The sequence below is a fragment of the Apteryx mantelli genome, chromosome 15, assembly GCF_036417845.1.
Source record: "Apteryx mantelli isolate bAptMan1 chromosome 15, bAptMan1.hap1, whole genome shotgun sequence".
NCBI lineage: Eukaryota > Metazoa > Chordata > Aves > Apterygiformes > Apterygidae > Apteryx > Apteryx mantelli.
In genome coordinates this window covers 331,124-343,783 of record NC_089992.1, presented here as the reverse complement: position 1 = coordinate 343,783, position 12,660 = coordinate 331,124, and the positions used below count along the sequence as shown (strand labels likewise).

General features: G+C 72.0%; 1 protein-coding gene across 1 annotated transcript; it reads left to right on the top strand.

Moving 5' to 3' along the window:
- Window positions 1-1,420: 1,420 nt before the first annotated feature.
- Window positions 1,421-12,648, top strand: STRC (stereocilin). The gene is made up of 23 exons (XM_067305442.1): window positions 1,421-2,249; window positions 2,332-2,356; window positions 3,097-4,024; window positions 4,361-4,423; window positions 4,563-4,660; window positions 5,077-5,262; window positions 5,672-5,858; window positions 6,184-6,299; window positions 6,495-6,627; window positions 6,942-7,124; window positions 7,572-7,952; window positions 8,028-8,086; window positions 8,387-8,671; window positions 8,905-9,255; window positions 9,290-9,452; window positions 9,589-9,748; window positions 10,198-10,445; window positions 10,477-10,791; window positions 10,890-11,032; window positions 11,238-11,386; window positions 11,488-11,585; window positions 11,811-11,958; window positions 12,553-12,648. The coding sequence occupies exons 1-23, from the start codon at window positions 1,421-1,423 to the stop codon at window positions 12,636-12,638; spliced, it is 5,334 nt and encodes a 1,777-aa protein (XP_067161543.1). The 3' UTR covers window positions 12,639-12,648.
- The last annotated feature ends 12 nt before the right edge of the window (window positions 12,649-12,660 follow it).

The following is a 12,660-nucleotide window of genomic DNA, read 5'->3' as shown; positions in this document are numbered from 1 at the left end:
AGTGGTGCCAGGCGCGCTCGTCCGCTGCGCTGCCGGACGGCGGAAATGCTGTGAGCAGGGTGGTGCGGGGCTGGGGCTGGGGGAGCAGGGAGCGACCTGCGGTGCGGCTCCTCGGTGGGGTCTGTGGGGCCCAGAAAGGGTGCTGTGGGGGGGGGGGGCAGGAGGTCTGTGGGTGCCTCTATCGGAGGGGGAAGTTGGAGCCCTGTGTCTGCAGAGGTGTGAGACGGGCTGGGGCTGGGGCCAGGGCCTGGGTGGCGTGGGCACCCCCGCAGCAGCCAGCCAGCACTGGCCAGGGCACAGCAGGCCCCGCGGGGCCTCTTCTGTCTGTCCCTATCATTCACGCGCTCCTGGGCACCCCCGAATGTCCCTCCCTCTCTGCCAGTGGAAAGTGTAAGGTGAGCCCGAGTCGGGCTCATCCCTCCCAGGGGCATGTAATGGTCGGGCTGCAGAAAGGTATCAGGTGAGCTCCAGCAACTGCTGCTGTCTCCTGTCGTGGCACAAGTCTTGCTTTGTGGTGCCTAGCTCGTCCACACAGTCCAGCTGAAGCTCCCTCATCGCCACCAGCTCCTCAGTGGCAGCTGCCGGAGGCTCCTGCCGGCTGCAGGACACAGAAATGGGTACTTGCCGTCACTGTGCCTGGATGCTGCTTCTGCTGTTGTGGTGGGAGCCCAGCTCCGGTGAGTGCGCACACCCCTGCAGGCCCCGCTGAGCTGGAGCTGGACCCCAGGGTCCTCCCCGGGCACTCAGCCCCTGCACCCTTTGTGGGAGCGGGACGCTGCAGAGGGGCTTCAGGCTGGGCACTGGCTCCTGGTGGCAGAGATCCCATTTCTGCACTGCAGGCTGCCCCGCACGTTCTGGCATTGTGGGCCAGGCTGGTCCCAAGCTTGGGTGCACCCATGGGAGATTCGTGCCTGGGCAGCTCTGGGGACCAGGCGGGTGGTCTTGGGTGCTGAAGTGCCATGGAGCTGCACAGAAAGCTGGGGGTGGTCCTGAAGAGCAGGGTCTGCACAGGGCGCAACCCTGGTGCAAGTCTGCTGGGTGCCTGCACTGCTGCCAGCGATGCCGTCAGCCCTGTGTGGCAAGGACAGGAGAGCTTTGCGGAGCCCTGGAGAGATGAGGCTTCTCAGTGTGGGGCTGCAGGGGCAGCCGGGGGGGGACACGGGGCCCACCTGAAGCAGGCACTGCTGGAGTGGTGGAGGGGTCATCCCTATGGATGCCACAGTGGGGCCGTGGGGCGGCTGGCAGGCGGCTGCGCCGTGCAGCATGCCAGCCAGCTTGCCCCTGCCCTGCAGGAGCTGCCTCAGGAGGGAATGGCATCATGCCCCAAGACCTCGTGTCCTTCCTGGAGTCCTGGGACAGCCTACGTTTGAGCGGTGCTCTCCCGGCCGTGCTGCAAGCCCGAGCACAGCAGCCAGGGGAGATGCCAGCCCTGATGCAGACCCTGCTCGCAGGCCTGGAGGCCCTGGGGGTCCCGCCTGTGGCGGGTGCACGGCCTGCCCAGACCCCACGCGGTGCCCGGCAGGGCAAGGATGGGCTGTCCAGCTTCCTGCACAACATCTCCAGGCTCCTGGAGCACCCGGAGCAGGCGGGCGAGCCATGGGGGCCCGTGCTGCAGCCGCAGCCGCAGCCGCAGCAGCCCCCCGGGGACCCCCTGCCCCGCGCCACCCTCCTGCACCTGCAGCACGTCCTGCTCTCGCTGCGGGGCAGCTGGCACTGGGATGCGCTCCTCGGCCTCCTCCACAGGCTGCGGAGCCTCTCCGGCGCGGAGCAGCCCCTGGTGCCCCAGCCGCGCTGGCGGCTGCTCGGCAGCCTGGCCGAGGCGCTGGGGCAGGCACTGGTGGCAGGGGCGCTGGGCCCGGGGGGGGCCGGGCTGCAGAGCCCCCGCCGCACGCCGGTGGGGCATGGAGGCTGCAGCGGCGGCCCCGGCTGGCTGGCATGGCTGCTGGCCCCCCCGCAGCCCTGGTCCCCTCGGGACAGGCGCCCCGCTGGCGCCCAGGCCCTGCGGCCGGAGCCGCCCTGGGCGCCGGTGGGGGAGGCCAGGGCAGAGGAGCCCGGCTGGGCCATGGGGCCCTGCGGGGCAGCGCAGAGGGCCCTGGAGGCGCTGCGGCAGAGGCTGGCGCGGGCCACGGGCTGCGGGCTCTACAGCCACTTCCGGAGGAGGGTGTCCCACGTGCGGGGCGCTCTGGTGCACGAAGCCTCGCTGGCGCTCCGTGTCCCGCACCTGGACGGGGATGGGCGCTGCTCCGCAGGTGAGCGGCTCCCGCGGCCGCCGGCCCCACTGGGCGCCGCGCTCCCACAGCCGCCGCGCTCACCCTCACCCTTGGCCCGCAGGGACCCTGCAGCAGCTCCTGCTGTGGTGAGTCGGGGGAGCCGCCGCGTGGGGCCGCGGGAATGGGCCCCACTGCTGGGAATGGAGGAGCCCGCTGTGCCGGTCCGTGAGGCGTGCCAGCAGAGGAGCCTCGGCCAAGACTGCCCCGCCGGCTCCGCCGGTCACGCCGGGGCCAGGCGCTGGGCTGGGGCAGCTCACGGCGGGGCTGCTGTCCCCGCCGTGCCAGCGGCTGAGACCCCTGCACCTGGGGGGCCGGGGCCCCGCTGCACAGCCCAGCGCATCGCCATCCACCAGTGCCAGCAAAGGCTGTGGCAGCAGCAGCTGAGCAGCATGTGGTGCTGCCTGCGTGCGCTGGGCAGGGCAGGACGGGACGGGCAGCGCGCAGTGCCCCAGCGGGACGGGATGGGATGGGCAGCGCATGGTGCTCTGGCGGAACAGGACGGGATGAGCAATGCGTGGTGCTTGGTGTCCCAGTGGGATGGGATGGGACGGGCAGCGCGTGGTGCTTGGTGTCCCAGCAGGATGGGGTGGGACAGGCAGCACATGGTGCTCAGCACCCCAACAGGACGGGATGGGCGGTGCGTGGTGCTTAGTGTCCCGGTGGGATGGGATGGAACGGGCAGTGCACGGTGCTCGGTGTCCCAGCGGGGCGGGATGGGACAAGTCGCGCGGGCATTGCAGCACCTGGGCCCAGGCGAGCAGCCTCTCCAGGGGCAGGCAGGGCTGCGGCAGGCAGTGCCGACACTGACCTGGTCTCTGCCCTCCAGGGGCTTCCACCACAACATCAGCTGGGATGCCCGGGCCCTGGGCTTCGCGGCTGCGGCGCTCCCGGCCCCGCCGCCCCTCACTGGCTGCCTCCAGCCCGTCCCCAGGAAGGCAGCTGCACCCCGGGGCGAGCCCTCACTCTTGCCCCCCGTCCTGGAGGCTGTGTGCAATGACAGCATCCCAGGGCTACCCGGCATCTCCAACTTCACCGTCTATCTCTACTGCAACCTCTTCAACAGCTCCAGGGGCTCCAGCCAGCGCCCTGGGGACCTGGGGGCCGCCTGCTCAGACGCGGACTGGTACCTCTCCGGGGGCTCAGCGTGGGCCTGGGCCTGCCAGGAACATTTCCCAGCCGAGTTCAACGCCACCGTCTGCAGCAACGTCTCCTTGAGGGAGACCCCGGGCCCCCAGCAGCTCCTGCTGGAGGAGCTCTGTGCCAGCCTGGCCACGAGTCCCAGCACCTTCCAGGAGCCGACGCGTGCCAACGCCTCCCTTGCGCAGCCGCTGGGGCATCCCCAGCCCGGGGTGCCGGCGCGCTGCCAGGACGGCTGGTCCGGGGCACACCACCTCCTGCGGCGGCTGCTGGCCCTCCTGCCGCTGCCCCCCGGGCCGGGCCCTGCTGCCTACCTGCTGGGGCTGACGTCGCGGCTCGCGCGCTGCCAGGAGGAGCCTCCCGGCTGGGTCCCCCACACCAACTACCTCCTGCGCCTGCTCGACTTGGTCCTGGCCCTCTCCGAGCTGGATGCGGCTGGGCAGGCGGCCAGGGAGCCGCTGAGCGAGGCCATCCTGCTCTCCAGCCTCATGGACAACACGTCCTTCTGGGACTCGCTGAGGGCCAACGCCTCCGGCGGCATCCTGCAGGCCGTGGGCCGCTACCTGGGGCAGGAGCGCCGGGCTGCCGCCAAGAGGGAGCTGCTGGGCTGCTTCAGCGTGAGTGAGCTGGGGGGCAGCAAGCGCCCGGTGGGGCCCTCCCTGCCCGCGGGGCTAGCAAGGACCCTCGCTCGCTGGGACGGCAGTGTGCCTGGGGGCACATGCCTGCCGGAGCGGAGACGCCTGGGGGCTCCCCTGCTTGGTGCCGGGGTCAGGGAATGGCGAGCCTGGGGCAGCGCACCGGGGCCGCGGCTCAGGGCGACACTCGCCCCCGCTCCTCCCCTTGCCCCCGCGTCGGCTGCCCCGCAGCAAGGCTCCCCGGCACCTGCTGTGGGGTGGCAAGCGCTGGGGGAAGGTCTGGGCAGGGATACGGAGCTCAGTGCCGCTCTCCTGCAGGCTGTGCTCTGGGACCTGCTCCAGGAGGACGAGGAGACCCCAATGCTGGAGATCCTCCTGCAGGTACTGCCTCCCCCCGTGGGGCTGGCACCAGCCCATGGAGCACCCTGCACATCTGCCTGCCCGCGCCCCTCCTGTGCCCCGGTTCCTGCAGCCCTCGTGCCGGCGGCAGGCGCAGGGCCTGAGCTGCCTCTCCCCGCAGGAGTACCTGCAGATGCCGCGGGAGAACCTTCACCAGCTGCTGCTCTCAGCAGAGAGTGAGGCCATGCAGCGCTTCCTGGCCCTGCTGCATCGTTCCTGGCACCGGCTGCGAGTGGATGTGGTTAGAGGGGCTGGGCCAGGACCAGGGGTGCAGAGCCTGCACGCTGTGGGGGCAGCATCTGCATGTGGGAGGTGCAAAGCCTGCACGCTGTGGGTGCAGAGCCCATGCATGGGGATGCAGAGCCCGCTCAGGGCAGGTGCAGAGCCTGCGCATGAGGGAGTGCAGCACGCCGGGTTGCACAGCCCATGCATGGGGGTGCAGATCCCATGGGTGGGGTTGCACAGCCTGCACATGAGGGTGTGCAGAGCCCAAGCACAGGGGTGCAAAGCCAATGTTGGGGGGGCTGCAAGGTCCATGCTGGGGGTGCTCTCCTGGGGCCACAGCTGGGCCGGACCCATCACAGCGGCACTGGGCCTGTGCTGGGTGCTTGGGGCTGTGCCCTGCCGGAGTTCAGGCTCACCGCAGCTTTGCAGGTGCTGTCATCCAGAGAGGAAGCGCTGCAGTCTCTGGCTTCACTGCTGCTTCGCAGGTTTCCTCATCTCACCCCACAGCTGTTTGTTGACCTGTCACAGTTCATCCCCTTCATGGCTGTGTCTGACATCATGAGGTTCCCACCGGCTCTCCTGGCCAACGAGACCGTGTGAGCAGAGCTGCATGTTTGAGCTGCCTGCACGTGTGGCTCGGCCCTGCTCCATGCTGTGCCACGAGCTGCCCTGTCCCTGCAGAGACCCCAGCTCAGCCCCAACCTGCCCTGTCCCCTGCAGAGCCCCTGCCACTGAGCTGCCCTGTCCCTGCAGAGACCCCAACTCAGCCCCAACCTGCCCTGTCCCCTGCAGAGCCCCTGCCACTGAGCTGCCTGGTCTCTGCAGAGACCTGGCCCAGCTGGCCATGCAATAGCCGTGCAGAACACCCCTAAGCCCCCTGGCGCCCCGGTATCTGTGGGGACCGTGCTTGATGAAGGTCTCTGGGGTGTTGTTTGGGGTGAGTGCAGGCTTGGCATGGGCTCGGGTGGTCTCTCGGCAGCTGTGCCTGGTTCCCTGTCCCCACAGCCTCGCAGCCCTGCGGATGCACAGCACCCAGCTGACGCCAGGGCAGAAAGCTGCCTTCGCCAGGCGCCTGCTGCAGGCCCCCTTCCTCGGGGCTGTGCCCACCTGGCCCCTTGGCTTCCTCCACGCGGCCCTGCCGCTGCTGCCCCACTTGCCGCTGAGCAGCTTCCTGCAGCTCACGCCCCAGCAGGTGGGATGCGAGTCCCCGGCTCACCGCCTGGCTTCCCACGCTGGGACACCCAGCCAGCACACCTTCACCCCAACCCTGCCCCGGGGGCTGGGACCCTGCACCCCTGACCCTGCCTGGAAGCAGGACCCTGCACTCCTGACCCTGCCCCAGGGCTGGGACTCTGCACCCCAACCCTGCACCCTGGACCCTGCACCCCCTCACCCAGGAACCCCGCACTCCCTGACCCTGCACCCCTTCGTCTGGGCATCCCATGTGCCCAGCCTGGACTGGTCGGGAGACCTGGCCGAGGCTCCCTGTGTGCCTTAACCCTTTTGTGCCTGCCCAGGTCTGGGGGCTGGGGGATGGCTGGCAGCCGCTGCGGCTGGGGCTGGTGCAGGGCCGCCATGTGGCACACAGCCTGGTGAACAGGAGCCGCGAGGCCGGCCCCAAGGCAGCACAGAGGTGAGCGTGACGGGTGCTGCCAGCACCAGCCCCACCGTGCCCTGAGCTGTGCCCTGCCGCCCTGGGTGAGGGGCTGCAGTCCCCTGGGGGGCCGTGGCCTTGCCAGGCAGCAGCACCAGGGCAGGTGCTTGCAGAGCTGCCCTCGCTGGCTTTGTGCCACATGGATGCTGCCTGCTAATGGCTCTTTCTATGCAGGCTTGGGGCCCTCGCCTGCTTCCTGAGCTCTGAGGAGCTGCAGGAGCTGGCATCACTGCAGGACCCCCGGGGGCCGGTGGAGCAGAGCCTGCTGGCGTGCGCGGCTGCAGGGACCCTGCCGCAGCACGGGCGGGTGAGCCAGCTGCGTGGGGAGGGATGCACGGGCTGCAGGCGGCCGTCCCAGGCCACCCCCGCGGACACCTCGCGGATGGGCACCCAGCGCAGCTGCAGTCTCCCATGCCCTTGCTCGCCGGGGGAGCCTGACCATGACGTGCCGGCACAAGCGGGGCTGCCTGTGCAGTGTCTCGTAGCCGGGCAGCATGTCGGGGCCAGGTGCCAGGATCATCTCCATCTCTTCCCTGCTGGCCCGTCTGGGCCCTGGGACAGAGCATGGGGCAACCTGGCTGCCAGCCCGCAGCTCACGGCCCTCCTGCTCTGCGCCGGCAGGTCATGCTCGCCCTGGCGGACTTGCTGCGCTCCACCAACCTGGCCACGGTGGGTCCTGGGGAGCTGCCAGTGTGGAAAGGTGTCCTCCCGGAGATGGGGGTGGGCTTCCTGGAGCGCCTGTCAGCTGCCCAGCTGGACGCCCTCCTGCCCACGCTGCAGCCAGCGCAGCTGACGCGCACCCAGGTGAGCCCAGCACGGCCACACTCCCCGCATAGGGCCCGCGGGACTCCCTGGGCCAGGAACACCATTGGGAGCCCCACGCAGCATGACAGCCACCAGGCCTCACTGCCTGGCGGTGCCAACCCTGCAGGGCCCCGCGGCTGAGCCCGCTGCCTCGTCCTTCCCTCCAGGCATCCTTCCTGCTCACGCGGGCCGTCCAGAGGGACAATGTGAGTGTCCGGGTGCCGCTGCCTCCCCAGAGCCCAGGAGCCGGGAGAGGACGGGCCGTGGGTGCTGCGCCCCAGCGCAAAGCACAGCTCTGCTTTGCTGTCCCCACACCTGTCCCTGCTCCCAGCTGCCCCCAGCCCCTCCGCTGCTCCAGAGCCCCCCCAGGGCGAGGAGCCTGGCCCGGCCCAGCACAGTCCCGCTGCGGCACAGCTGTCTGAGCCAGGCTGGTGCCTTTCTCGGCAGGCGATGGCGGGCGACGCGGACAGGCTGTGTCCCCTGCTGCCAGGCCTGGGCCCCACATCCCTGGCGGCTGTGCTGGCCCTGCTCCAGCGCCAAGGCTGTGCGTGCCTGGGGCCAGCCCTGCCACTGCTCTCAGCAGCGCAGACGGCGGCGCTGCTGCAGGCTCTGCAGGTACCCGCAGCCAAGCAGGGTTGGAGGCCCCCAGCCACTCCACAGTGCTCACCCCAGTGCCCAACACCTCCCCAGGGCCCCCGACAGGAGCAGCCCCTGGACGGCTGGCCCGACTGCCTGCTGCCCCTAGTGCCGCTGCAGCTCCTGCGACCTGGCGCCCAGGCCCTGCGGGGCACCCCGCGGGCCCTGCAGCTGCCCTGGTCCCCGCAGCAGGTAAGGGGCCGGGCACAGGGCTGCACGGGGGGGCCTGTGCCCCCCCACCCACCTCCCACCGCTGCCCCTCCGCAGGCCCAGCTCCTCTGGAGGGAGGTGGGAGCCGGCACCAACCGCAGCCACTGCGCCACCGGGTGAGAGCTGCCAGCCAGGCACCAGCTGGGGCCGGTGCTGGGCCCAACAGAGGGCAGGGAGCCAGGAGAGGCCAGGTGCCCTGGGCAGGGGCTGAGCACAGGGTCGGTGCCCTGGCAGGGTGCAGGATCAGTGCCCCGGGCAGGGGCAGGGTGCAGGATGGGTGCCCAGGGCAGGGTGCAGGATCAGTGCCCCAGGCGGGGGCTGGTGCCCTGGGCAGGGGCCGAGCAGGTCTCCTCAGGGATGCGGGTAGTACAACCCTGAGCGATCAAGGAGAAACGGTCTAACCCCCGGCTGTGCAGCGCCCTGGGCTCGCTGGCGGTGGGCATGAGCTGCACCGCGCTGCAGGAGCTGCGCCGCGAGGATTTCCTGGGGGCTCTCGGGACCCTCTACGCGCGCCCCCGCTCCCTGCCCGCCAGCCTGGTAAGGAGGCGGCTCCGGCGAGCCCAGCCCGGCCCGGCCCGGCCCGGCGGCTCACGGCAGCGGTGTCCGCAGCGGCGCTGCGTGCAGGAAGAGGTGCTGAGGCGGCCCCCGCTCGCCCGGGAGGAGCTGGCGCGGCTGGGACCGGAGTTCCTCATGGAGCTACCGTAGGTGCCGGGCAGCCAGGCGCCCTCCCCGCTCCCACCGGACCTTCCCGAACCCCCAGCCCGCCCCGCGCCCCGCCGCCACCTCCCGCCCTGACCGCCCCCGCGGGGCCGCGCCGGCGCCGGCCCTGCTCCGGGCACCCGCGCTGCCCCCGGCGGGCGCCCCGTCCCCCGCGGCGCTGGGCGCTGGGCCCGGCCCGGCCCGGCCCGGCCCAGCGCTGCTCCCGGTGCCGCAGGGCGAAGCTGCTGGAGACGCTGCCCGCGGCCGCGCTGAGGCCGGCGCTGGACCGCGCGAGCCGCCGGCCCCGCAGCCTGCTGGCGCTGCCGCCCGCCCGCCGCGCCGCCCTGGCTCGCCGGGCCCTGCGCGCCCTGGGCGGGGGCGCCGCGGACGGGGAGGCCGCGCCCGCCGCCCGCCCGCCGCCGCCCGCCGCGGCGCCGCTGGCCGCGGAGGCGCTGGACGCGCTGGGCGCGCTGGTGGGGTTCCTGGGCCGGGAGAGCGCCGCCCGCCTCGCCCCCGAGAGCCTGCTGCCGCGGCTGCAGGAGCTGCAGGACACCTGCGTGGCCGCCGAGGCGGCCGAGGAGCTGGGGCGGCTGCTGCTGGCGGAGCGCGCCCTGGGGTAGGCGGCGGCGCCGGGCCGGGCGGACCGGGCGGACCGGGCCGGGCCCGGCGGTCCCTCACGCCGCTCTCCGCAGGCCGCCCCCGCGCTGGCGCCCGCCCGCCCTGCAGCAGCTGGGGCGCCTGGTGTTCCTGCTGCCGGCGCGGAGCCTGCGCGCCGTGCCCCGGGTGAGCGCCCTGCACGGCCGCGCTGCCCCCGGGCCAGCCCTCGCCCCGTCCCCGGCGGTGCCGCCCCCGCTGCCCCTGGGCCGCTCGGCCGTCGGGTCTGTCCTGCCCCGCTCACCGCCCTCCCCGGCTGCCCCAGGACTTGCTGAGCCGAGCCACGGTGGAGCAGCTGCTGCAGAGCCAGCGGGACTGGGATCGCAGCGAGCTGGGCCGCCTCTGCCGCCCCCCCGGCCCCGGCCCTGGCCCGCAGCAGGCCCTGGTGGCCCCGCTGGTGGGAGCCGACGAGCCGGGCCACCGAGGTGAGGCCGTGCTTGTGCTGCTCTGCTGCCCCTGCCCCGCTCCTGCCCCCTTCCTGCCCCCCTCCTCCCCCACTCCTGCCCCTCGTGTCCCCAGAGCCTCCCCCGGGGCTGCCACGGGCTCTGCTCGCGCACCCCATGCCCAGCTGCCCCGTGTCCCCTGGTGCCCCACAGTCCCAGGGCATCCCGACCAGGGCTGGCCCTGTGCCCCACATGCCTGATGCCATCCCCCCAGCATTGGCCCCATGTCTCCTGTGCCCCACGTCCCTGGTGCCATCCCCCGGCATTGGCCCTGTGTCCCCTGAGCCCCACGTCCCTGGTGCCATCCCCCGGCATTGGCCTTGTGTCCCCTGAGCCCCACATCCCTGGCTCCGTCCCCTCCCGGGCTGGCCCATGCCCCCCCCACGGCGGGTGCTGCTGGAGGCCAGGCGTCGCTCCCGCCTGCTCTGCAGCCCCCGTGCCCAGCTGTGCCGATGTGCGTGCCACCTTCCCCGCGGCCTGGAGCGCAGCCCAGCTCGCTGCCATGGACCCTGCGCAGCTCCAGCGCTGCCTGGGGCTGCTCAGCCAGGACCCGGCTCTGCGCCCCGACCAGCTCCGAGCAGTCCTGGGCCAGGCGAGGCGGGTGAGACGGGATGGCGATGGGGCAGCAGCCAGGGACACGGGCGCTGGGCTGGGCTGTGCAGGACTGGGGAGTTGTGCTGGCCATGGGGGGCCGTGCCGGCCATGGGGGCTGGCCATGGGGCCGTGCTGGCCATGGAGGCTGCCCGTGGGGCTGTGCTGGCGCAGGCACCCCAGGCTCGGTGCCGACGCCTTGCGCGGTATGTCCTGGTGCGGTGCCAGCAGAGCGGTGGCCGGCAGGCAGCTCAGCGAGCGCCGCTGGTGCCGTGCAGCTGTTGGGCAGTGTCCAGGCGCCGGAGCCAGCCCTGGCCCTGCTCCTGGGCCGGCTGGCCACCCAGCTCGGCGAGTCGGAGCTGCGGCAGCTGGTGCTCTCTGACTGGTGGGCCCTCTCCGCCCTGGGGGACCTGGACGGCTGGTCGGCCGGGCAGGTGAGGACCCAGCCGGGCGCCCCGCCGTGGCCAGCAGTACGGGCAGCCGGGTCCCCCCCACGCCACCCGCTGCCCGTGATGGGGCTCTGCTCCCACAGACGCAGGCCGTGGTGTCCAGCTTCCTGCGCCAGCGTGGGGTGCGCGCGCGGGACCTGGTGCTGCCAGAGCTGGTTGCGCTGGGGCACCTGCTCTGCGGGCTGCGGGCTGCAGAGATGCAGAGCCTGGACGCCAAGGAGCTCAGGTGTGTGCCCCGTGGGGCAGCTGGGGCTAGCGCTGCACGGACACCAGGAGGAGAGGAGAGGGCTCCTGGCATTCCCGGGCACTGCTGGATGCTGCAGAGGGTGCAGGCAGGGATGCTGCTCCAGGCACGGCTGCCGTGCTGCTGCGCCGCATGTGTGGGGCCGAGCTCTTGCTTGGGGGGTGCGATGCTTTCTGCTACCCCACAGCAAAGCAGCGCCTTTCCTGGGCTCCCTGAGCTTGCGCTGCTCAGAGCAGCAGATGGAGGCCTTGGCCGCTCGCCTGACCTCCAGCGCAGCCTTTGGCCCGGCCAGTGCCTGGGGGCCTGAAATCTTCACGGAGATCGGGACACTGGCAGGTGAGGGGCAGCGCCAGGCAGGGTGGGACGTCAGCGGTGTGCTGTGGTCGCTGCAGTCTGCCCCAGCCAGGCCCCGTGACTGCTGCCCTCCGCGCCCCCAGCCGGGCTCCCCGACATCGTCCTCTCGGCACTAGTCCCCGAGCAGATCTGGGCACTCACGCCGCAGGCCATCGCTGCCATCCCGGCACCCAAGTTCGCAGTGAGTGCCCCCTCACTCCTCCTGTAGCCACCAGCACCAGCGTGCTGGGCCAGCAGAGCACGCAGTGCTGTCCCGCCGCACGCAGTGGAGCGGACCCCGACTGGGCCAGGCCAGGGTGGCCGGAGCACCCTCCCGGGGACAATGCGGGCAGCAGCGGGACGGAACACGGATGCGGGGGCTCTCCCGGCAGGCGGCAGGCCCTGACCAGCTGGGCTCTCCTCACAGGTGGTGTTCGGCTCAGCCCAGCTGCTCACCCTCTCCAGCGCCCAGGCCTCGGCCGTCACCCCCGAGCAGCGCAGGAGGCTGAGCAGCGCCCAGCGCCGGGCCCTGGCCAGTGCCCAGTATGAGGGGGAGGCAGCCCAGGACGGCCAAGGTGAGAGCAGCGGGGGCTTCTGACCCCAACGCTGCATGTGCCCAGCCCCCCCGCGCGGTGCCCGGCCTCCCTGCTGCAGCAGCTCCTCTGCCTCCTCACCTCCTGCGCCGTGGGGCCCATCACTAGAGGCCCGGCTCCCTGGGGGCACAGACCGTGCAGTTCTGGCAAGGGGCAGCATCAGACCCTCGCCCTTGCCAGAGGCTTCCCTTCCCACAGCAGAGGAGCCTGGCACAAGAGCAGGGAAAGGGCTGTCTGGCCCTGCGAGGTACCTGCCCCCGCGGGATAGCCGGAGCGCTGCCCGCAGGGAGCCCAGCCCCACTGCCTGCCCAGCCTGCGCTCCCTCTTGGGCTGTGTCTCGTCCCACCTCCGCACAGCTGAGACCCGCCCCCCACTGCTACCTCTTGCCCTAAACCCGGACCCTGAACAGCTCATGGGGATGACAGCAGACTGGGCCAGCCCTGCTCAGAGCTGTGCATGCATGGATGCGCGTGTGTGTGCACACACCATGGAGGGCTCCTGGCAGCAGCAGTGATGTTAGCCCCTTCCCAACCTGGCACACACCTCCGCTCTCTGACAGGACTTTCTCTTCTGCAGGCAGGAGTGGAGCCAGCCCCCGATCTGGCTTCACCTTGGCTCTCCTCTTCTGCCTGCCCCGCAGCTGTCTGTGTGCACCCTGGTAATAAAGCTGCGATGGGCACCCAG

What these genes read in the sequence shown, in the direction of transcription:
- STRC (XM_067305442.1), top strand. Translation starts at nt 1,421, where the DNA reads ATGCCAGCCCTGATGCAGACCCTGCTCGCAGGCCTGGAGGCCCTGGGG. An exon ending in CTGGACGCCAAGGAGCTCAG is followed by an intron (nt 11,033 to 11,237) that starts GTGTGTGCCCCG and finishes GCTACCCCACAG; the next exon opens with CAAAGCAGCGCCTTTCCTGG. An exon ending in GGCAGCCCAGGACGGCCAAG is followed by an intron (nt 11,959 to 12,552) that starts GTGAGAGCAGCG and finishes TCTCTTCTGCAG; the next exon opens with GCAGGAGTGGAGCCAGCCCC.